The 21260-nt window shown below is 45.4% G+C and overlaps 2 protein-coding genes and 2 non-coding genes across 9 annotated transcripts in view; 1 reads left to right on the top strand and 3 right to left on the bottom strand.

The window, feature by feature from the left end:
• The first annotated feature begins 2987 nt into the window (after positions 1-2987).
• On the top strand, positions 2988-3127 carry LOC111546992. Its single transcript, XR_002732996.1, has one exon. It is a non-coding gene; the product is annotated as a U4 spliceosomal RNA (small nuclear RNA).
• A 2640-nt stretch (positions 3128-5767) lies between these two features.
• Positions 5768-5869, bottom strand: LOC111546985. Its single transcript, XR_002732991.1, has one exon. It is a non-coding gene; the product is annotated as a U6 spliceosomal RNA (small nuclear RNA).
• A 2099-nt stretch (positions 5870-7968) lies between these two features.
• Positions 7969-8835, bottom strand: LOC111546946 (histone H3.3). Its single transcript, XM_023218502.2, has one exon. The coding sequence runs from the start codon at positions 8747-8749 to the stop codon at positions 8339-8341; it is 411 nt and encodes a 136-aa protein (XP_023074270.2). The 5' UTR covers positions 8750-8835; the 3' UTR covers positions 7969-8338.
• Positions 8836-13403: 4568 nt separating this feature from the next.
• The window catches only part of CIDEC (cell death inducing DFFA like effector c), a 13100-nt gene continuing 5243 nt past the window's right edge, over positions 13404-21260 (bottom strand). For 3 of the 6 annotated variants that reach the window (XM_023218500.3, XM_023218499.3, XM_023218498.3), the window contains 3 exons: positions 16761-16919; positions 16488-16675; positions 13407-13989 (listed from right to left, as the gene is read on the bottom strand). In XM_023218500.3, coding sequence (XP_023074268.2) covers positions 13827-13989; positions 16488-16675; positions 16761-16904 — 495 coding nt within the window. In that variant the 5' untranslated portion in view covers positions 16905-16919 and the 3' untranslated portion in view covers positions 13407-13826. Of the gene's footprint in view, positions 13990-16487; positions 16676-16760; positions 16920-17041; positions 17072-21260 lie in introns of all 6 variants that reach the window. The other 3 variants (XM_023218497.3, XM_023218495.2, XM_023218496.2) reach the window with 2 other exon arrangements.

Genomic DNA, 21260 nt, shown 5'->3' with positions numbered 1-21260 from the left:
TTCTTAGATTCTTCAAAACGTCTGTTTGGAACTGGTTGAATAAAAACACAGGTTCCATTCAGTGATATAAAACAGCATATCATAATGCTCTTTCAAGGATAGCTTCTTTTTGCTTTTTAGGGCTGGCTATTCTTATCTTAATATAAGGGCTCATGGGCTCAGAAATGTCATTTCTTGGATTCTACAGAATGCGTGTTTAGAACCTGTTTCAGGTTCCACTCAGTGATAGGACACAGCACATCACAAAGCATATTCGCAAAGAGCTTGTTTGTAGTTTTTAGGACTGGATATTTGTCTTTTCAAAATAGGTCTAAAGACCTCTGAAATGTCATTTTTTTTTTTTTTTGTTTCTATAAAACATGAGTTTGGATTTTTTGTAATGAAAACACAATACCCATTCAGTGATATAATACAGCATATTGTAAAGTTTTTTCACAGATTGCTGGGTTTTAGTTTTAGTTTTGAGGGATGAATGTTTGTGTGTTCCTATGAAAGTTCATTTGATTCTGAAACGTCCCTTCTTATATTGTACAGAAACTGTGTTTGGAAACTTTTTTTTGAAAGAGTCTCACTCTGTCACCCAGGCTGGAGCAGTGGCACAATCTCGGCTCGTTGCAACCTCCACCTCCCAGGTTCAAGTGATTCTTCTGCTTCAACCTCCAAGTAGCCAGGACTACAGGCATATGCCACCATTCCCGGTTAATTTTTTTTTTATTTTTAGTAGAGACGGGGTTTCACCATGGTGGTCAGGCTGGTCTCGAACTCCTGACCTCAGGTGATCCATCTGCCTGGGCCTCCCAAATTGCTGGGATTACAAGTGTAAGCCGTTGCGCCTGGCTGGAACCTGCTTCCCCCATGGGGAGAGTCGGCTTACTCCAGCTTGGGGCACAGGGCTGGCCACTGCCAAAGCCTCAGAGGAGTCCAGCTGGGGTAAATCAGCCATCTGAGCGTCTGCTCCTGATGTTTACATCTGGGCTGTGTTCTGTCCGAAAAAAGCCGTCCACGTCCGAGTCGGCCGCTCCTGCTTCCTCCGCTGCTCACTCATGGGGGTTCATGACTGTGGGAGGGCGTCCGCGGGCAGCCAGGGGCCGGAGAAGCCTTGGACCGAGGGCTGCTAGGCCACTGATGGGAGGAGGGCGCGGGCGGCCGCGGGGCTTCGAGGGCAGGCGCTGGGCGGCAGGGCTGGGGCAGAGGACGCTGAGCCTCCCTCAGGCGGAGGCGCGCGGCGGGCCTGCTGCCGGCTCCCCCACGGTACCGCTTCCCCAGGGCGCTGGCCGCCTGCTGTCTGGATGTGGCCCTGGCCCGGGGCTGGGGTGCGAGCTGCCTGAACTCCCGCTCTCCCCCAGCAGCAGCAGCTGGCTCTAATGCCCGCCCGTCTGCCTGTTCAGCCTTGTTTCGCTCTCTCCTATTTACTTTTTCTCCTCCCTCCCACCCTCCTCGCTCCCAACTCCGCGCGCTCGCTCCCTACTCCGCTCGCTCGCTCCCACTCTCCGGCTCCAGCCGCCGCCTCCCCAGCTCCTCCCCCGGCTCCCGCTCCCTCAGTCGCGGCCAACAAAGACCCCTGGAGCGCCAACCTGAACTGAAGCTCCGGCCCGGGCCGAGGGCTGGCTGCGGGCCCCCAGCGGCGCCGACAGCCCCTGTCCCAGCGGCCCCGCGCCGGCCTCCCTGGGAGCGGAGCCCCCATTAATGTTTTCTTATATCTGTTTTAGTAGAGTTTCCTTTTGTACCTCCAAAAGTATAATATAAAAATGGAATTATGGATACCTTATGTAGTTTTAAAACCAGTTACTTTTCAAACATAAATTTTGTAGGGTAAAACTATGATAGAACTAATTTACAACTGGAATTTCAAAGCTATTATCCTCTTGTTTTTTGAAAGAGAAAAGGGGGAAAAGGAAATAAAAAGGGAAGGAGGAAGGGGGAAAAATAAGAAAAAGCAAGACAGAGGCACTGCAGGATCTGCCCTGGGGGAAGGCTAAGGAGGGAGGGGCTATTATCTTATTTTTAGTCAATATAGACTTTAATTCTCTTGTCATTGTATGTAGTTTTTCCTTTCTTTTTTTTCTTAATGAAAAATTGGAGTTGGATAGATTAGATCTTCCCATTCTTACTTTCTCTGACTAAATTGACTATGATTAAATTAGTTAATATTTCTCAGACTCAATTTTCTCTCCTGAGATATGGGAACAACAGTACTACAATATAGAATATAATTTGCTAATCCTTAATAAATGTTAGCTTCATTTGCCCTTCTCTTCCTTTGCCTTTTTAATTCTAGAGTCTAAAATAAGTATATGCTGTGACTGAATGGGTAAGATAGCTGACTCAAGTTTTAATCATTTTGCCTTTAAGTGTTATTTATGGGTGATTACATTGTAGGTATGATCAGAATAATACAGAAGTATTTATGAAGATCTTATACTTTTTTCTTGAAGAAAAGTTCAGTCCAAGGGGCTGTTTGTTATATTTATAGGTACCTTTACAGGAAATGCTTTCAGCCATGAGACTAATCCTCATGGACTTGTGGTTATTAATAGCCACAAATTGTAATAACAGTTCAAAAATGAAAACTTAATTCTGTCTTCTTTTTACAGCAACTTTTTCAAATAGTGAAGCAGAAAACCAATCAAAATTCAGTGGACACTATGTTGAAATTTACTTTGAATGCACTTTGGAACCTCACAGATGAATCACCAACCACTTGTAGACACTTTATGAAAATCAAGGGTTAGAACTCTTCATGAGGGTTATAGAGGTCAGAATGGGAATTTAGCTTACAGTTTTGATATTTATTAATTTACTTACTCTAGCATTCATTTTATATTTGGCTTTTTAGGTAATTATAGGTTTCTCTTTCTTTTTACAGTCTTTCCTAACTAAGTCATCCATTCAGCAGAAAGTTCTAGGACTTTTGGTAAGATATAAGCACTTCCTGCTAAGTTCCAACCTGTATTTATTTCTCTCTGAAGTAACACATTGAAAGTTGCAGCTCTGCGTGGCAGTATCATAGCCAATGAGGTCTATCCAAGGCACAATCATTGCTAATTGAGAACTATTCCCAATACCTCACCATGACAACTTGAAATATGGCCGGCAGTGGCAATTTCTTTTCTTTTTTTTTTTGAGACAGGGTCTCACTTTGTTGCCCAGGCTGGAGTGCTGTGGTGTGATCACAGCTCACTGCAGCCTCGACCTCCTGCTGGGCTCAAGCAATTCCCCCAACTCAGTCTCCCTAGTAGGTGGGACCATAGGTGTGTGCCACAATGCCCAGCTAATTTTTGTATTTTTTGTAGAGATGGGGTTTTGCCATGTTACCGAGGCTGGTCTGAAACTCCTGAGCTCAAGTAGTCCTCCTACCTCAGCCTCCCAAAGTGCTGGCATTGTAGACATGAGCCGCCCAGTTGGCAATGGCAATTTTTGACTATTTCTAGGTGAATGAACAAAAAAAGAAACAAAGAAAGTTGCTGCTATGATACTTGTAAACAATGACATTGGAAAATAAATATTATTAAATTTAAAAAGACTATAAATATATATATATATATTTTGGCCGGGTTTGGTGATTTACACCTGTAATCGCAGCACTTTGGGAGGCCAAGGTGGGCAGATCAGCTGAGGTCAGGAGTTCATGAACTGTCTGGCCAACGTGGTGAAACCCCGTCTCTACTAAAAACACATAAATTAGGTGGGCGTGGTGGTGGGTGCCTGTAATCCCAGCTACTTGGGAGGCTGAAGCAGGAGAATCCCTTGAATCCAGGAGGCAGAGGTTGCAGTGAGCCGAGATCACACCATTGCATTCCAGCCTGGGCAACAAGAGCAAAACTCCATCATATATATTTATATACACACACACATACATATATATACACACATATATATAAAGATTTTTGCCATATTAAAAGAAAAATATAAATATGCATACACTTCTTTATATTTTTTGGTATTGTACAAAGTTTCGCACTGAGCATGTTTTACTTTTTTTTTAATTTATTTTTGAGATAGGATCTGTCACTCTGTTGCCCATTGTGGAGTGCAGTGGCACAATCATGGCTCACTGCAGCCTCGACCTGCCAGGCTCAAGCAATTTTCACACCTTAGCCTCCCAAGTAGCTAGGACTATAGGCATGTGCCACTATGCCCAGCTTATTTACGTATTTATTTTTGCAGGCTGCAGTATCGCCATGTTGCCCAGGCTACTCTCAAATTCCTGGGCTCAAACAGTCCTCCTGCCTCAGCCTCCTAAGGTACTGGGATTACAGGCAAGAGCCACCGCACTTGGCTTCGTGTTCCACTTTTATAATCAGAAAAACAGATCTCATTAAAAAATGTTGTTAGGCTGGACACAGTGACTCATACCTGTAATCTCAACACTTTGAGAGGCTGAGGTGAGAAAATGTCTTGAGCCCAGGAGTTTGAGACCAGCAAAGGCAACAAAGCATGACACCATCTCTACAAAAAATAAAATAGGAAAATTAGCTGAACATGGTGATATGCACCTGTAGTCCCAGCTAGTGGGAAGGCTGAGACGGGAGGATCACTTGAGCCTAGGAGTTTGAGGGCTGCAGTGAGCTGTGCTCATCCCACTGCACTCCAGCCTGGGTGACAGAGCTCTCTCTTTTTTTTTTTTTTTTTTTTTCATACGGAGTCTTGCACTGTTGCCCGGGCTGGAGTTCAGTGGCACAATCTCAGCTCACTGCAACCTGCGCCTCCCAGGATCAAGCGATTCCCCTGCCTCAGCCTCCTAAATAGCTGGGATTACAGGCACCCGCCACTATGCCCAGCTAATTTTTTGTATTTTTTTAGTAGAAACGGGGTTTCACTATTTCGGCCAGGCTAGTCTGAAATTCCTGACCTTGTGATCCATCTCTCTTTTTTCTTTTTTGTTTTTGAGACGGAGTCTCGCTCTGTCGCCCAGCCTGGAGTGCAGTGGTGGGATCTCGGCCCACTGCAAGCTCCGCCTGCTGGGTTCTCGCCATTCTCCTGGCTCAGCCTCTCGAGTAGCTGGGACTACGGGCCCCCGTCACCATGGCCGGCTAATTTTTTGTATTTTTTGTAGAGACGGGGTTTCGCCATGTTAGCCAGGATGGTCTGGATCTCCTGACCTCGTGATCTGCCCACCTCAGCCTCCCAAAGTGCTGGGATTACAGGCTTGTGCCACCATGCCCGGCCGATTCATCTCTTAAAAAAAAGAGAATTCATTAACCTACACGATTCTGTGTTTGTAGTTAATGATTACTACTTAAAAAGTGCTTACAAAGGCCAGGCACGGTGGCTCACGCCTGTAATCCCAGCACTTTAGGAGGCTGATGTGGGCGGATCACCTGAGGTCAGGAGTTTGAGACCAGCCAGGCCAACATGGTGAAACCCTGTCTCTATTAAAAATATAAAAATCAGCCAAGCGTGCTCGTGCACGCCCATATCCAGCTACTCAGGAGGCTGAGGCAGAAGAATCGCTTGAACCTGGGAGGCAGAGGTTGCACCACTGCACTCCAGCCTGGGTGACAGAGCAAGACTCTGTTTCAAAAAAAAAAAAAAAAAAAAAAAAAAGGCTTACGAATCACATATTTCTTAATATATTGGATATGGATTAAAGTGAACCCTCTAGGATTTTGAGACAAAGGTAAAAGATCAAATGTTTTGTCAATTTAAATTGCTGCAACAGGCAAAGTGACTATGTGGCAAAAGCCATTTTATTTCATTTTATTTATTTATTTTTTGAGATGGAGTCTGGCTCTGTCACCCAGGCTGGAGTGTGGTGGCGCGATCTCAGCTCACTGCAACCTTCACAAATTTACAAGTATCCTTGCACAGGGGCCATGCTAATCTCTGCACTGTTCCAATTTTAGTATGTGTGCTGCCAAGCGAGCACGCAAAAACCATTTTAGAGCAGACCTCTGCTCTCGAGGAATTAGATTATGGGAGGCATAGATTAGTGAGTTAAAAAAATATAAATTGGAGCTTGTTTTCCACATGCAAGCCGTGAGGAGATGGATTTTTAGGAAAGCTGAGGATTGCCATTTAAGGAGGACCTATTTGTTCGTTGTAGCCTTCATTATATAAGATAGAAAATGGAAAACAACCTAAATGTCCAGTAATAGAGGAATTATTAAATAAATTACAGTATTTGATTGTTTTATTAAGGGTTAATATGATTTTTTGATACGGAAGTTGGCTGAGGTCACCTGAAATGGAAAGGGGAAATTTATTTTTAAATATTTGAGGGTCAGGTGCAGTGGCTCATGACTGTAATCCCAGCACTTTGGGAGGCTGAGGTGGGTGGACCACGTGAGGTCAGGAGTTCAAGACCAGCCTAGCAAACATGGTGAAACCCTATTTCCACTGAAAATACAAAAATTAGCCGGGCGCAGTGGCACATACCTGTCCCAGCTACTCGGTAGGCTGAGGCAGGAGAATTGCTTGAATCTGCGATGCGGAGGTTGCAGTGAGCTGAGATTGCATCACTGCACTCCAAGCCTGGGTGACAGAGCAAGACTCCATCTCAAAAATAAATAAATACATACATACATACATATATACACACACACATAAATCCTATATTTTGTTTAAATTTCAAAAGGAATACATGTTTATTATAACTAGTAAAACAGCACAAAATGTATTTAATATCCTTACGGCACTGTCTCCAATGTTTCATCATTTTTATCTTCATGAAGTCACTAATATTAATACAACTTTATATGTTTCCTTCCATACTTTTCTCTATTACCTTGAGATAAAAATTATTCAATAATTTAATTTGAGATATTGATTCTAATTTAATTCTTTATGGTCAGAGAATATGCTTTGTTTGGTTTGAGTCCTTCTGAATTTATTGAAACTTGTGTATGGCCAAGGATATGGTCTATTTTGGTAAATATTCCATGTACACTTGAGAGGAATGTGTATTGTCTTATTACTGGGTATAGTGGTGGTCTTTTTTTTTTGAACGGAATCTCGCTCTGTCGCCCAGACTGGAGTGCAGTGGCGCAATCTCAGCTTACTGCAAGCTCTGCCTCCGGGTTCACGCCACTCTCCTGCCACAGCCTCCCGAGTAGCTGGGACTACAGGCGCCCACCCCCACGCCTGGCTAATTTTTTTTTGTATTTTTAGTAGAGACAGGGTTTCACTGTGTTAGCCAGGATGGTCTCGATCTCCTGACCTCGTGATCTGCCCACCTTGGCCTCCCAGAGTGCTGGGATTACAGGCATGAGCCACTGCGCCCAGCCCTTTTTTTTTTTTTTTTTTTTTCTGAGACAGAGTTTCGCTCTTGTTGCCCAGGCTGGAATCCAGTGGCGATATCTCAGCTCACTGCAACCTCAACCTTCCCAGTTCAAACGATTCTCCTGCCTCAGCGTCCCGAGTAGCTGGGATTACAGGCATGTGCCACCACGCCCAGCTAATTTTTGTATTTTTAGTAGAGACGGGGTTTCTTCATGTTGGTCAGGCTGGTTTCGAACTTCCAACCTCAGGTGATTCGCCTGCCTCGGCCTCCCAAAGTGCTAGGATTACAGGCATTGTGAGCCACTGCACCTGGCAAGGTATAGTTTTCCACAAATGACAGTCAGGTATATTTGGCTCACACTGTACAACTCTACCATATCCTTACTAATTTTCTGCCTACCTGTTCTATCAATTATTGACAAAGGAGTTTTGAAATCTCTGTCTATAATTGTAGATGTATGTTTCTCCTTACTGTTCTATCAGTTTTTTCCTTCATGTATTTTGAAACTCTATTATTAGATGTATAAACATTTAAAATTATGTCCTCCTGATTAATGGACATCTTTACCATTATGAAATGACTTTTTTTTTTATAGTTTAATGTATTTTAATAGCAAACTTACAGGAACAGCACAGAAGACAGACAACATTAAAAACATGTACTTGCATGTAGGACAACTCAGTTAGAAAAGTATAGTGAATGGATGGAATCTACTGTATGATAAAAATGCTACAAACACCATTTAGTTGCCGTCAATAAGAAATTTACTTGTTTTAAAAAAATCCAAATGCTGGCATTGTCCAGAAAAATTTAACAGGTTTATTTATAATTATTATAAAGTTGAACCGCTGAAACTTGTTCACTGAAACATTTTAACTTGCATTAATGCTTTACGCCTCTGCATTTATATTAAAAATTCACACACAAATGAAAATGGAAAAACTGCCAATACCTGATTTCTGTCCCCTATTTTTCCACTCGCAATCATATACTTAGGTACCTTTTGACCCCATGGAAAAAAAATATCTAACGTTCAGAACTACCAATAACAGGAAGAAGAGAATTTTTTTTTTTTTTTTTTTTTGAGAATGAAATGTTTCCCATCATAGTGGATTCTTAAGCACGTTCTCCACGTATGCGGCGTGCTAGCTGGATGTCTTTTGGCATAATTGTTACACGTTTGGCATGGATAGCACACAGGTTGGTGTCTTCAAAAAGGCCAACCAGATAGGCCTCACTTGCCTCCTGCAAAGCACCGATAGCTGCGCTCTGGAAGCGCAGATCTGTTTTAAAGTCCTGAGCAATTTCTCGCACCAGACGCTGGAAGGGAAGTTTGCGAATCAGAAGTTCAGTGGACTTCTGATAACGTCTAATTTCACGGAGCGCCACAGTACCAGGCCTGTAGCGGTGAGGTTTCTTCACCCCTCCAGTAGAGGGCGCACTCTTGCGAGCGGCTTTTGTAGCCAGTTGCTTCCTGGGTGCTTTACCACCGGTCGATTTGCGGGCAGTCTGCTTTGTACGAGCCATGGTACAGAGACCTCCTTACTTACCCCCCTTCTCCTTCGGCTGGAGCTCGGTGAGCGAAAGGCGGCCCTGGCGTTAGAGAGCGACGGCGGCGCATGAAATGACTTTTCTTTACCCCTGGTAATCCTCTACTTTGAAGTCTTCTTTGATACTGATATAGCCATTTGTACTTTCTTTTGACTAGTGTTAGCATAGTATATCTTTTTTTATCCTATTACTTTTTTTATCTTTATATTTAAAATGTATTACTTGTAGATAGCATATACCTTGCATCCTGCTTTTTTATCCAGTTTGAAAATCTGTTTTTTATTTGGAGTATTTGGATCATTTACATTTCCTGTGATTTTTAAAATTTTTTAAATAATAATTGTGTATATGGAGTATAATGTGATTTTTGTTTTGTTTTGTTTTGTTTTTGAGACAGTCTTGCTGTGTCACCTAGGCTGGAGTGCAGTGGCGTGATCTCGGCTCACTGCAACCTCCACCTCCCAGGTTTAAGCGATTCTTCTGCCTCAGCCTCCCACGTAGCTGGGATTACAGGTGTGCCCCACCACACCCAGCTAATTTTTATATTTGTAGTAGAGATAGGGTTTCACCATGTTGGCCAGGCTGGTCTTGAACTCCTGACCCATGCAAGAAAGTCACTGAATTGTCAGATTTAGGCTAAGCATCAGAGTTAGGCTACAGCATCACAAACTGTCTTGCAAAATGCTGCTGGGGAGGTGCAGAGAGAGAAAAGCCAGGAATAGAGGTGCAGTCTGGGAAAGCTCCCTGATTGATGGGTGGCGAGGAGCTACTGAAAATCACCAGGAGGAACAGGTGTGTGGGGGGGTGTGGGCAGAGGAGGAGGGGAAAAGCAACAAAGAGAAACAAGATGTGATGTAGGAAAAAGGCAAAGAACAAACAGTTCCAACCTACAATGACAACTGTAGAGAAGTTCCATGCAATCTCTGTATTGTTTTATTTGCTAAGAGCACTATAACTTTTGACAGATGGTTTGTATTAGCAAAATACTGTCAATAAATCTAAATCCATCAGAGGAGTGGCTAACTCAGCTCTAGCACATCTGTACCATGGAGCCATTGAGGGAAGAATGCATAGTTCTATAGGAGCTCATGTGAATTGATCTCTAGTATATATTAAATCAAAAGAGGAAAGTAAAGGACAGTGTGACTAGAATAAGCATATGTGTATGTGATGGATGTCTATTTCTTCTTTCTTTCTTTCTTTTTTTTTTTTTTTTTTGAGACGGAGTTTCGCTCTTGTTGCCCAGGCTGGAGTGCAATGGCTTGATCTCAGCTCACCTCAACCTCTGCCTCCCGGATTCAAGCGATTCTCCTGCCTCAGCCTCCCGAGTAGCTGGGATTACAGGCATGTGCCACCATGCCAGGCTAATTTTGTATTTTCAGTAGAGACAGGGTTTCTCCATGTTTCTCCATGTTGGTCAGGCTGGTCTCTAACTCCTAATCTCAGGTGATCCACCTGCCTAGGCCTCCCAAAGTGCTAGGATTACAGGTATGAGCCAACATGCCCGGCCTCTGATGGGTGTCTATTTCTTAGTTATATTTACATCCTTCTGTGTTTCTGAAAGTACACACAAATACAAGACCAGCCTGACCAATATAGTGAAACCCCGTCTCTACTAAAAATAAAAAAAATTAGCGGGGTGTGGTGGCAGGTGCCTGTAATCCCAGCTACTCAGGAGGCTAAGGTAGGAGAATCACTTGAACCTGGGAGGCGGAGGTTGCAGTGATCCGAGATCGTGCCACTGCACTCAGGCCTAGGTGACAAGAGCGAGACTCTGTCTCAAAAGAAAATAAACAAACAAACAAATAAAAAGTATGTGCACAAAGGCCGGGTGCAGTGGCTTACGCCTGTAATCCCAGCACTTTGGGAGGCCGAGACGGGCGGATCACGAGGTCAGGAGATCAAGACCATCCTGGCTAACACAGTGAAACCTGGTCTCTGCTAAAAATACAAAAAAATTAGCTGGACATGGTGGCGGGCGCCTGTAGTCCCAGCTACTCGGGAGGTTGAGGCAGGAGAATGGCGTGAACTCAGGAGGCGGAGCTTGCAGTAAGCCGAGATTGTGCCACTGCACTCCAGCCCAGGTGACAGAGCGAGCCTCCGTCTCAAAAAAAAGTGCAAAAATATGGGCATCGCTGGTGAGAAGTGTGGCAAAAACACAAGTGGTTCTCTTGTTTGGGGCTCAGACATGTGACTGTGCCATCACAGCGCCCCCGGGATTTAGAATTCTTCTGAAAGGCGTCCTCTGCACTCTTGAGCACCAGCTTGAACAAATGAAAAGGCTGAGCTGGAGGGGCTGGGACACAGCACACCTTGAGGACAGCTACTCCTGGCTGTGCGGGGCCCAGGAAAGTCCGTTCCCCCTCTAGGACTAGCAGGCCCTACCAAGGCTCAAGCTCCTTTGCTGTTTGGAATCTTCCCTCCCCAGCCCCCCAGCCTTATCAAAGCCTGCCCTTTCCTATTCACTGACCACAGCTGCTTTGACTCCATTAGCCGCTGAGCTCCTGGAAGAAGAGGAAGAACCTTGTTTTCCTGGGCTCAATGCCAAAAGACCGTGAGCAGTTGCTCAAGATTCACTTGTGAAACCCCGGATCTCAGGAGGAGGGAAGCTTGACAAATAACGAGCCTCCCACATCCACTCCAACTCTGTTACTGAGCACTTTACAGGAGGAGCAGGTAGGCCCTGCCACCGCTTCAGCAAGGGTGGACTGGGATAGCTTCTGTGATCATACAAACATCAGGCCTCCCTGCCAGATGGCCCACCCCATGGAGCCAGCGTGGCACCAGGCCAGCCTCCAGCCATAACTGCAAAAGAGCAGGAGAGCCCGGAATAGCAGGCCCTCTTCAGCGAGCTTCAGCGTCTTTGCCCACAGGCTGCAGGGTTTGGGTCTGCTGCCAGAAATAGCTCCCAGACCATCTTTGGTAATACAGGTCTTTGCCTTAGTATTTACTAAATCCAAATAGGATTTATAGTAAGAGTCGTGAAACAATAGGTTTGGTTTGGTTTGGTTTGGTTTGGTTTTTCGGTTTTTTTTTTTTTTTGAGACTGAGTCTTGCTCTGTTGTCCAGGCTAGAGTGCAATGGCACAATCTCGGCTCATGGCAACTTGCAACTCCCAGGTTCAAGCAATTCTCCTGCCTCAGCCTCCCAAGTAGCTGAGATTACAGGTGCCAGCACCATGCCCGGCCAATTTTTTGTATTTTTAGTAGAGACGGGATTTGGCCATGTTGGCCAGGCTGGTCTCAAATGCCTGACCTTGTGATCCACCTGCCTTGGCCTCCCAAAGTGCTGGGATTACAGGCGTGAGCCACTGCGCCTGGCCATGATAGTTTTTGAATCCTTTTTTTTTTTTTCCCAGAGGCAGGCTCTCACTGTGTTGCTTAGGTTGGAGTGCAGTGGCACAATCTTAGCTCACTGCAGCCGTGACCTCCTGGGCTCGAGTGAACCTCCCACCTCTACAGCCACCACGCTCTGCTGATTTTTTTATTATGTAGTATAGAGACAGGGTCTGGCTATGTTGCCCAGGCTGCTCTTGAACTCCTGGCCTCAAGCGATACTCCTGCCATGGCCTCCCAAAGTGCCAGGATATCAGGCATGAGCCACTGCACCTGGCCAAGTTTTTAAATCTTTCAGTCACAGACTAAATAAAACAGTCACCTACAAGTTATACAAGTTCAGCCTTTTTTTTTTTTTTTTTTTTTTTTGCGACGGAGTCTTACTCTGTCACCTAGGCTGTAGTGCAGTGGCAGGATCTTGGCTTACCACAACCTCTGCCTCCCGGGTTCAAGCAATTCTACTGCCTCAGCCTCCTGAGTAGCCGTGATTACAGGCGCCTGCCATGACGCCCAGCTAAGTTTTTTGTTTTTAGTAGAAACCGGGTTTCACCACGTTGGTCAGGCTGGTCTTGAACTCCTGACCTCAGGTAATCCACCTGGCTCAGCCTCCCAAAGTGCTGGGGTTACAGGCATGAGCCACTATGCCCGGCCTAAGTTCAGCCTTTCATGCTTCTTTTGAGTTGTCCAATATTGGAAAATGCCAGCTCACACTGATGAGAAGCTCCTACTCTTTGGGGCTACCTATGAGCCCACTTTGAAATCCCGAGGTTGAAAGTCCTGAACATCAAAGATAAGCTGTCTGGCAAGTTAGGATGGGCATTGATGGAGAAATGCCTTACAGCTCGAGTAGTACTTTTTCACCTCATCACTCAAACAGTTATTATAAAATGGGACACTGAGAAATTAGAAGAGTGACTTAATCCTGCCTGCTCAATTGCAACTCTTCTTATAGGTGAATTTAATTAGGAAATTGTTACATATGGTATCAATTACATAGTCAGCTCAAGCCTCAAATTCAGCCGACTTTAGTTTCAAAATCAACTGCAATTTTGTTTCTTTGAAGAGACTGGGGTCTTTAAAAGAGACCCACCCCAGTCTGCTGAGTAGCTGGGACAGCAGGCACCTGTCACTGTGCCCAGCTCTTTTTTTTTTTTTTCCTCCTTTGGTAGAAAAAGTGCTATTTTCTGTAATCCTACGTTAAAGAGAATACTTTGACAATAGATTTTTCTCTTCCTTTAGCCCCCTCCAACCTTCCAGATAGAACCCTGCCCCCAAAGAACACAAGCAAAGAGGAAACATCAGCCTCAATAATTTATTGCAAACTCCCTAATATCACATGCTGATGTGCTTGAGGATTCACTCAGGAATGTTCTGGGATGGGGGCCAGAAGGTGGAGAGCACCATGAAAGTGCAGCCTGCGAGGCCGGATTGCTGAGGGACAGACTTCATGCCAATGGAGGGGTACACTTCGGGACCAGTCTGGGTGGGCTAAGCTGCTTTGGGCAGGAAGGAGCTGGGCCAGGCCAGGAGCCTGAGGTTCTCCTTTGGCCAACCCACCCCAGGTTTCCAGCCCCTTCTCCTCACTCAGGTCCTACACAGTGAGGGAGGTGTGGGGAGGTTAGCGGCTCTACAGCTGCCAGGCTTGTGGGCACTACCAGTTAAGCGTGGGGCCCCTAGTCTATTCTTTCACTGGGGAAATCTTCCAAGGACTTGGGCTTTCACTGCAGTATCCTCAGACAGGTCGGGATGAGGGATGAGGCCTTGCCCTTGGGGGGCTGCCCTTCCTCCGTAGCATCGAGGAGCTGCTGCAGGTAACAGGAGGTGCCAAGCATCACGTGGCCCGTGGCCTGCATGCTGAAGAGGGCCCAGCGGAGAGCTTCCCTGGGTGGAATGAGAGGGCATGCAAATCAAAACTACAAAGTAGGCTGGGCATGGTGCTCACGCCTGTAATCCTAGCACTTTGGGAGGCCATGGTGGGTGGGTCACCTGAGGTCAGGAGTTTGAGACCAGCATGGCCAACATGGCAAATCTCTGTCTCTACTAAAAATACAAAAATTAGCCAGGCATAGTGGTGGGTGCTTGTAATCCCAGCTACTCCAGAGCCTGAGGCAAGAGAATTGCTTGAACCCAGGAGGTGGAGGTTGCAGTGAGCTGAGATGGCACCACTGCACTCCAGCCTGGGTGATAGAGCAAGATTCTATCTTAAAAAACAAACAAACAAAAAACATGAGGCTGGGCTCAGTGGCTCATGCCTGTAATCCTATCACTTTAGGTGGCCAAGGCGGGTGGATCATTTGAGGTCAGGAGTTTGAGATCAGCCTGGCCAACATGGTGAAACCCTGTCTCTACTAAAAAATACAAAAAATTAGCCAGGCGTGGTGGCAGACACCTGTAATCTCAGTTACTCAGGAGGCTGAGGCACGAGAATTGCTTGAACCTGGGAGACAGAGGTTGTAGTGAGCTGAGATTGTACCACTGCACTCTAGCCTGGGTGACGGAGTGAGTCTCTGTCTCAAAAATAAATAAATAAATATATAAATAATAAATAAAAAACAGGAGTGTACCCCCTCCCTGCACCCCCTTATTCCCATGCTGGTCTGGAAGGGATTGGTTTCATTATGTTTGTTTTCTTCATTAATAACATTTGAATACCACTGAGGTGGTAGCACTAAAAGCACTTCATCAATTCTAGAGCGATGTGCAAACAGGAACAGATGCTGCAGATGAGGTCAGGATTAGGGCGAGGACCTGCAATTCCACCTTAACTGAGATGCCCAGAACCTCCCTACTTTCTCAGGCGAAACTCCAGCTCATTTCATAGGGCCTTCTATTTTTCTACTACTACTTTGGACCAGATTAATCTCCATAACATGGCTCTGCCCCTTGAGACACTCTGTTCTAGACTCTGAGGCCTTTCCAAGTCACCTGCAGTCTAACTGATGTTCAGAGTGCTGGACATGAAGACAACCATGCCTGGCGTGAGCATGTACTGAGAACTGAACCTGAATCAGGCAGGCCTAAGTCCTAATCCAGTCTTGTTAGCTGGGTGAACTTTAGCAAACTGCTCTAGCTTTGAGCTTCAACTCCCTCATGGGTAAAATGGGATTGCACCTGCCGCCCAGGGTCATGAGGCTGAAATAGCATAAAGCAATTAACATGGGGTTGGATGTCTGGAAAGTAGGGGAAATGGGAAAGTGGGAGCAGGTTCTAACTTCACATATTCTCATGCTTCCTGAGACATTTGGTTAGACTTTCAAAAATAAGTTTTAAGAAAAGTTCATTGTATAGTACAAATGACTCTGGTCCATAAGACTTGCAAATTAATTCTGTCCTATGGAGGGAAGATTATTTCATCCCTCCCATTCGCACGGGGGAAAAATCCAATTTTGTATGTATACATTTATCTCTTTTTTTCTTCTTTTTAGAGACAAGGTGTCATGCTGTTGCCCAGGCTGGAGTACACAGTGGTATGGTCATTTCTCACTGCAGCTCAAACTGCAGCACACACGCATGTGGTAGAGACTGGGTCTCACTATGTTGCCCAAGCTGGTTTCAAATTCCTGGGCGCAACAGATCCTCCCGCCTTGACCTCCCAAAATGCTGGGATTCCAAGTGAGAGCCACCGCACCCAGCCTATCTCATCATTCTTGCTGGACCTATATATGTGTGAGATTTTGAATTCTCCTTTGAACTGAGTGTAACTTCTTGCTACTTCTCTCATTAATGAATTCAATTAAATCTTTGACACATGCTTTTTTTTTTTTTTTGTCCGACACAGTCTTGCTCTTTCGCCCGGGCTGGAGTGCAGTGGCGGAATCTTGGCTCACTGCAACCTCCACCTCCCAGGTTCAAGCAATTCTCCTGCTTCAGCCTCCTGAGTAGTTGGGATTACAGGCATGCACCACAATGTCCAGCTAATTTTTGTATAGATTGGGTTTTGCCATGTTGGCCAGGCTGGTCTTAAACTCCTGACCTCAAGTGATCCACCCACCTTGGCCTCCCAAAGTGCTGGGATTACAGGTGTGAGCCACCGCACCTGGCCAACACATGTTCATTTTAAAAAATTGACTAGAAGACTACTTAGGAAAACTCCCTATTTCAATTAAAAAAATGTGTAGTTGCTAGAGTGGAAAGTAGTCATAAAAGCAAAATGCATCCAGGTTCCACCAGGAGGAACACATGCACCCCTAGGCACATGCCAGTGTCGTCCACAGCAGCACTTCGAGAGCCCATCAGGCTCCATGTTGTCTGATACAGGCTATGTTTTGTCAGCACTAATGCCAGACCCAGGCGCTGAGAAGGCTGAGTCCATGTGAACAGACAGGGGCTCTCCCATTGCCTGTACCCACCCTGTCCCCACGAAATCCCACTTCACTCACTTCACGATGCGTTTGGCCCCACAGCAGTGCAGATCGTAGGAAAGGGAGTACGTATCATAAAAAGTCGCCTTCACGTTCAGGCAGCCAATGAAGTCCTGTGGGTTCAACTTGTACAGGTCAAAGGTTACACGGGCCACATCAATCTTCTTGGCAGGCTTATGGGAGAGGGACTGTGGGTGCCTCGTCCCCTGCATTGAGACAAGTAGATGGTTAGCACCCCTTGAAGACATCTCCCAGGGTCCTGATTTTCTCCCCCGACAGGTGGAACCTCACCTGTTCTGACGGGGGCTGCCATTTCTGCCCCTTCTGGAGGACCATGAACACTATATCCCCTGCCAGGGCTTGGAAGTACTCTTCTGTCTCTACAGTTGTGCCATCTTCCTCCAGCACCAGAAAGAAGGGCTTGTCTGCCAGCATCAGAGTGTCCCGGACCTGGGGAATAAGGTCAGTGATGCTTCTGCCATCCCAGAACTAGCGGGCTGGGGTCTATGAGGTGGAACTGGAGCCCAAGCCCTCTGCTGTGGAATCACTACCCAGAGACTTTATCATGGTACCTCTTGGTTCCTGGCTTCAGGGTTCATGGTCTAGAATAATATTGTCCAATAAAATATAATGTAAGTCACATATAATTTTTAATTGTGATATAGTTTACATACCTAAAAGTTACCCTCTAAAAGTGTACAATTCAGGGTTTTTTAGTATATTCACAAAGTTGTGCAACAATCACCACTATCTAATAGTGCAGTGATTACTAGGCTGGAATGTAGTAATCATAAGAATATCATAAGCGTAAGTAGAGAGCATGTGACATAATTGTAGCTCATTGCAGCCTGCAACTCTTGGGCACAAGCAGTCCTCCTGCTTCAGCCTCCTGAGTAGCGGGGACTACAGGCGCATGCATTACACCTGCCTAATTTTTATGTTTTTTTAAAGATGGTGTCTGGCTATGTTGCTCAGACTGGTCTCAAACTCCTGGCCTCAAGGGATCCTCCTACCTTGGCCTCCCAAAGTGCTGGGATTACAGGTGTGTGCTATCATGCCCAGACATGATTCTTTTTTTTTTTTTAGCTAATAATATTCTACTATATAGATATACCAGATTTTAAAATCTATTTATCAATGGATGAACACTTGGATTGTTTCTTTTTGACTATTATGAATAATGCTGCTATGAGTTTTTGTGTACACGTTTTTATATGAACACAGGTTTTCAATTCTCCTGGGCATATACCTAGGAGTAGAATTGCTGAGTCATACATTAACTCTATGTTTAATTTTTTTTTTTTTTTTTTTTTTTTTTGGAGAGAAGGCTTTGCTCTTTAACCCAGGTTGGAATGCAGTGGTATAATCACAGCTCACTGCAGCCTCAACCTCCTGGGCTCAATGATCCTTCCACTTTAGCCTCCCAAGTAGCTGAGATTACAGGCTTGTGCCCTGTTGTCCAGCTAATTTTTTTCTGTGGGGGGAGGTGGAGACAGGGTACTGCTTTGTTGCCCAGGCTGGTCTCAAACTCCTGTGCTCAAAGAATACTCCCACCTCAGCCTCCCAAAATGCTGGGATTACAAGCATGAGCCACCACAATGGGACTATGTTTAACTTTGAGGAGGTGCCAAATTGTTTTCCAAAGTGGCTGCGTCATTTTACATCCCCTCTAGCAATGTATGAGAACTCCAGTCTCCTGACATCCTCACTGATGCTTTTATTGTCTGTATTTTAGCCAAAAATCCTTTTTTTTTTTGAGACTGAGTTTTGCTCTTGTTGCCCAGGCTGGAGTGCAGTGGCATAATCTCGACTTACCGTAACCTCCACCTCCCGGGTTCAGGTGATTTTCCTGCCTCAGCCTCCCTGAGTAGCTAGGATTACAGGCATGCACTGCCACACCCGGCTAATTTTGTATTTTTAGTAGAGACGAGGTTTCTCCATGTTGATCAGGCTGGTCTTGAACTCCCGACCTCAGATGATCCACCCACCTCGGCCTCCCAAAGTGCTGGGATTGCAGGCGTGAGCCACCACATGTGGCCCAAAAATCCTTTTTTCTTTTAAATAGAGACAGGATCTCACCATGTTGCCAAGGCTGTTCTCAAACTCCTGGGTGCTCAGGCAGTCCTCCCGCCTTGGCCTCCTAAAGTGCTTGGATTACAGACATGAGGCACAACACCCAGCCATATATCCACTTTTTGGTGGATGAAGTGATTTTGTTTTGCATTCCCCTAGTGATTAATGATGCTGACCCTTTTTTTTTTTAAACAGGGTCTTGCTCTCTAACCCAGGCTGGAGTGCAGTGGTGCCATCATGACTCACTGCAGCATCAGCCTTCTAGGCTCAAGTGATCCTCCCACCTCAGTCTCCCAAGTAGCTGGGACTACAGGCATGTGCCACCATTCCCAGCTAATTTTTGCTTTTTTTTGTAGAAGTGGGGTTTTGCCATGTTACCCAGGCTACTCTTGAACTCCTGGGCTCAAGCAATCCGCCCGCCTCCACCTCCCAAAGTGCTAAAATTAGAGGCATGAGCCAATGCACTCGGCCAAGCATCTTTTCATGTGTTCATTGTCCACTGTGTTATCTTCTTTGGAGAAATATCTATTCAAATACTTTGCCCATTTTTAATTGGGTTGTCTTTTTCTTGTTCTTGTAAACGCTATATATTCTTGATATTAGACCCTTATCAGCTATATGATTTGCGAGTATTTTCTCCCATTTTGTGGGTTGTATTTTTTACTTTCTTTTTTTTTTTTTTTTTTTTTGAAGGAGACAGAGTCTCTCTCTGTCACCAGGCTGGAGTGCAGTGGCGCGATCTTGGCTCACTGCAAGCTCTGCCTCCCAGGTTCATGCCATTCTCCTGCCTCAGCCTCCTGAGTATCTGGGACTACAGGCGCCTACCACCGCACCTAATTTTTTTTTGTGTGTGTTTTTAGTAGAGATGGGGTTTCACCGTGGTCTTGATCTTCTGACCTCACGATCTGCCTGCCTCAGCCTCCCAAAGTGCTGGGATTACAGGCATGAGCCACCGCACCCGGCCATTTTTTTACTTTCTTGGTAGCGTCCCTTGATATACAAAAGATTTAGGCTGGGTGCGGTGGCTCACCCCTGTAATCCCAGGAACTTTGGGAGGCAGAGTCAGGTGGATCACCTGAGGTCAAGAGTTCGATACCAGCCTAGCCAGCATGGTGAAACCCCGTCTCTACTAAAATTACAAAAAATTAGCTGAGTGTGGTGGCAGGCGCCTGTAGTCCCAGCTACTTGGGAGGCTGAGGCAGGAGAATGGCTTGAACCCAGGAGGCAGAGCTTGCAGTGAGCTGAGATCGCACCACTGCACTCCAGCCTAGGCAACAGAGTGAGACTCCATCTCAAAAAAAATAAGTATCATGACACTTAGGTTAACTGCCTGGGTTTCAATCCCAGTGAATGCACTTGGCTTCTGCCTCTGGAGAATGGAAATAGTGGTAATAAGGCTCTCATCAGAAGAAATGCTGCAAGTCACCTGGCAGAATATATGGTCCATAATAAGAGTAGGCTCCTCAGGGCATTTACAACCACATCATTAGTTATTTTGGAATGATGGAATTCTCACTTCACTTTTCTTGCTTGGACTCAATAAGGAACATATTTTGCTACTTAAAAATCTTTCAATAAGGGCCTGGGATCAGCAACACACCAATAGCAATGAACATACCTAGCTCCCTGATCTCGGTTTTTTTTTTTTTGAGACGGAGTCTCGCTCTGTCGCCCAGACTGGAGTGCAGTGGCCGGATCTCAGCTCACTGCAAGCTCCGCCTCCCGGGTTTATGCCATTCTCCTGCCTCAGCCTCCCAAGTAGCTGGGACTACAGGCGCCCGCCACCTCGCCCAGCTAGTTTTTTTTTTTGTATTTTTTAGTAGAGACGGTGTTTCACCGTGTTAGCCAGGATGGTCTCGATCTCCTGACCTCATGATCTGCCCGTCTCGGCCTCCCAAAGTGCTGGGATTACAGGCTTGAGCCACCGTGCCCGGCCTGATCTCGGTTTCTGAATACCATTCTCCACTAAAATGAAACAGACCTCCTTAGAAAAAAATGGCCAAGAATTAGGGCAGGGAAAATACAAGACGAGCCTGTAATACCTTGCTGCACCAGAAAGTAAGAAAGCATGCAAAGAATGATGGGGACAGGATAAAAAAAGCACCAGAAAGTAAGAAAGCATGCAAAGAATGATGGGGACAGGATAAAGAAAAGCACCAGGAAGTAAGAAAGCATGCAAAGAATGATGGGGACAGGATAAAAAGACACAGAAGTCTGGGACAACTTGAGCATCAATAAATAATCTGTTGCCATTCATATATCCTACTAAAATAGGAATACCTGTGTCCCTTTTGATATAAATAAATAAATAGGCCAGGTGCAGTGGCTCATGCCTCTAATCCCAGCACGTTGGGAGGCCGAGGTGGGAGGATCACTTGAGGCCAGGAGTTTGAGATCAGGCTGTGAAACATAGCTAGACCCCATCGCTATTTTTTTTTTTAATTAAAAATTAGGTGTGAGGTTGTGTATCTATAGTCCTAGTGAATCAGGAGGCTGAGGTGGCAGGATCACTTGAACCTAGGAGTTTGAGGCTGCAGTGAGCCATCATCACACCACTGCATCCTAGCCTGGGCAATGGAGTGAGACCCTTTCTCTAAAAAAAAAAATAATAATAATAAGTGAATACAGTGACAGATGCAGAATTCAATGTCTACTTAGTACAAAGTACTGACCTAGAAAATAAATAACAGAGGGGAAAATGTTACATAGAGAAGCTTG

The sequence above is a fragment of the Piliocolobus tephrosceles genome, chromosome 2 (genome assembly GCF_002776525.5).
Source record: "Piliocolobus tephrosceles isolate RC106 chromosome 2, ASM277652v3, whole genome shotgun sequence".
In the NCBI taxonomy this organism is placed as follows: domain Eukaryota; kingdom Metazoa; phylum Chordata; class Mammalia; order Primates; family Cercopithecidae; genus Piliocolobus; species Piliocolobus tephrosceles.
This window is presented reverse-complemented; position numbering and strand designations above follow the sequence as displayed.

Bases quoted from the DNA above. Each gene is read 5' to 3' on its own strand.
- LOC111546946 (XM_023218502.2), bottom strand. From the start codon at position 8,749: ATGGCTCGTACAAAGCAGACTGCCCGCAAATCGACCGGTGGTAAAGCA.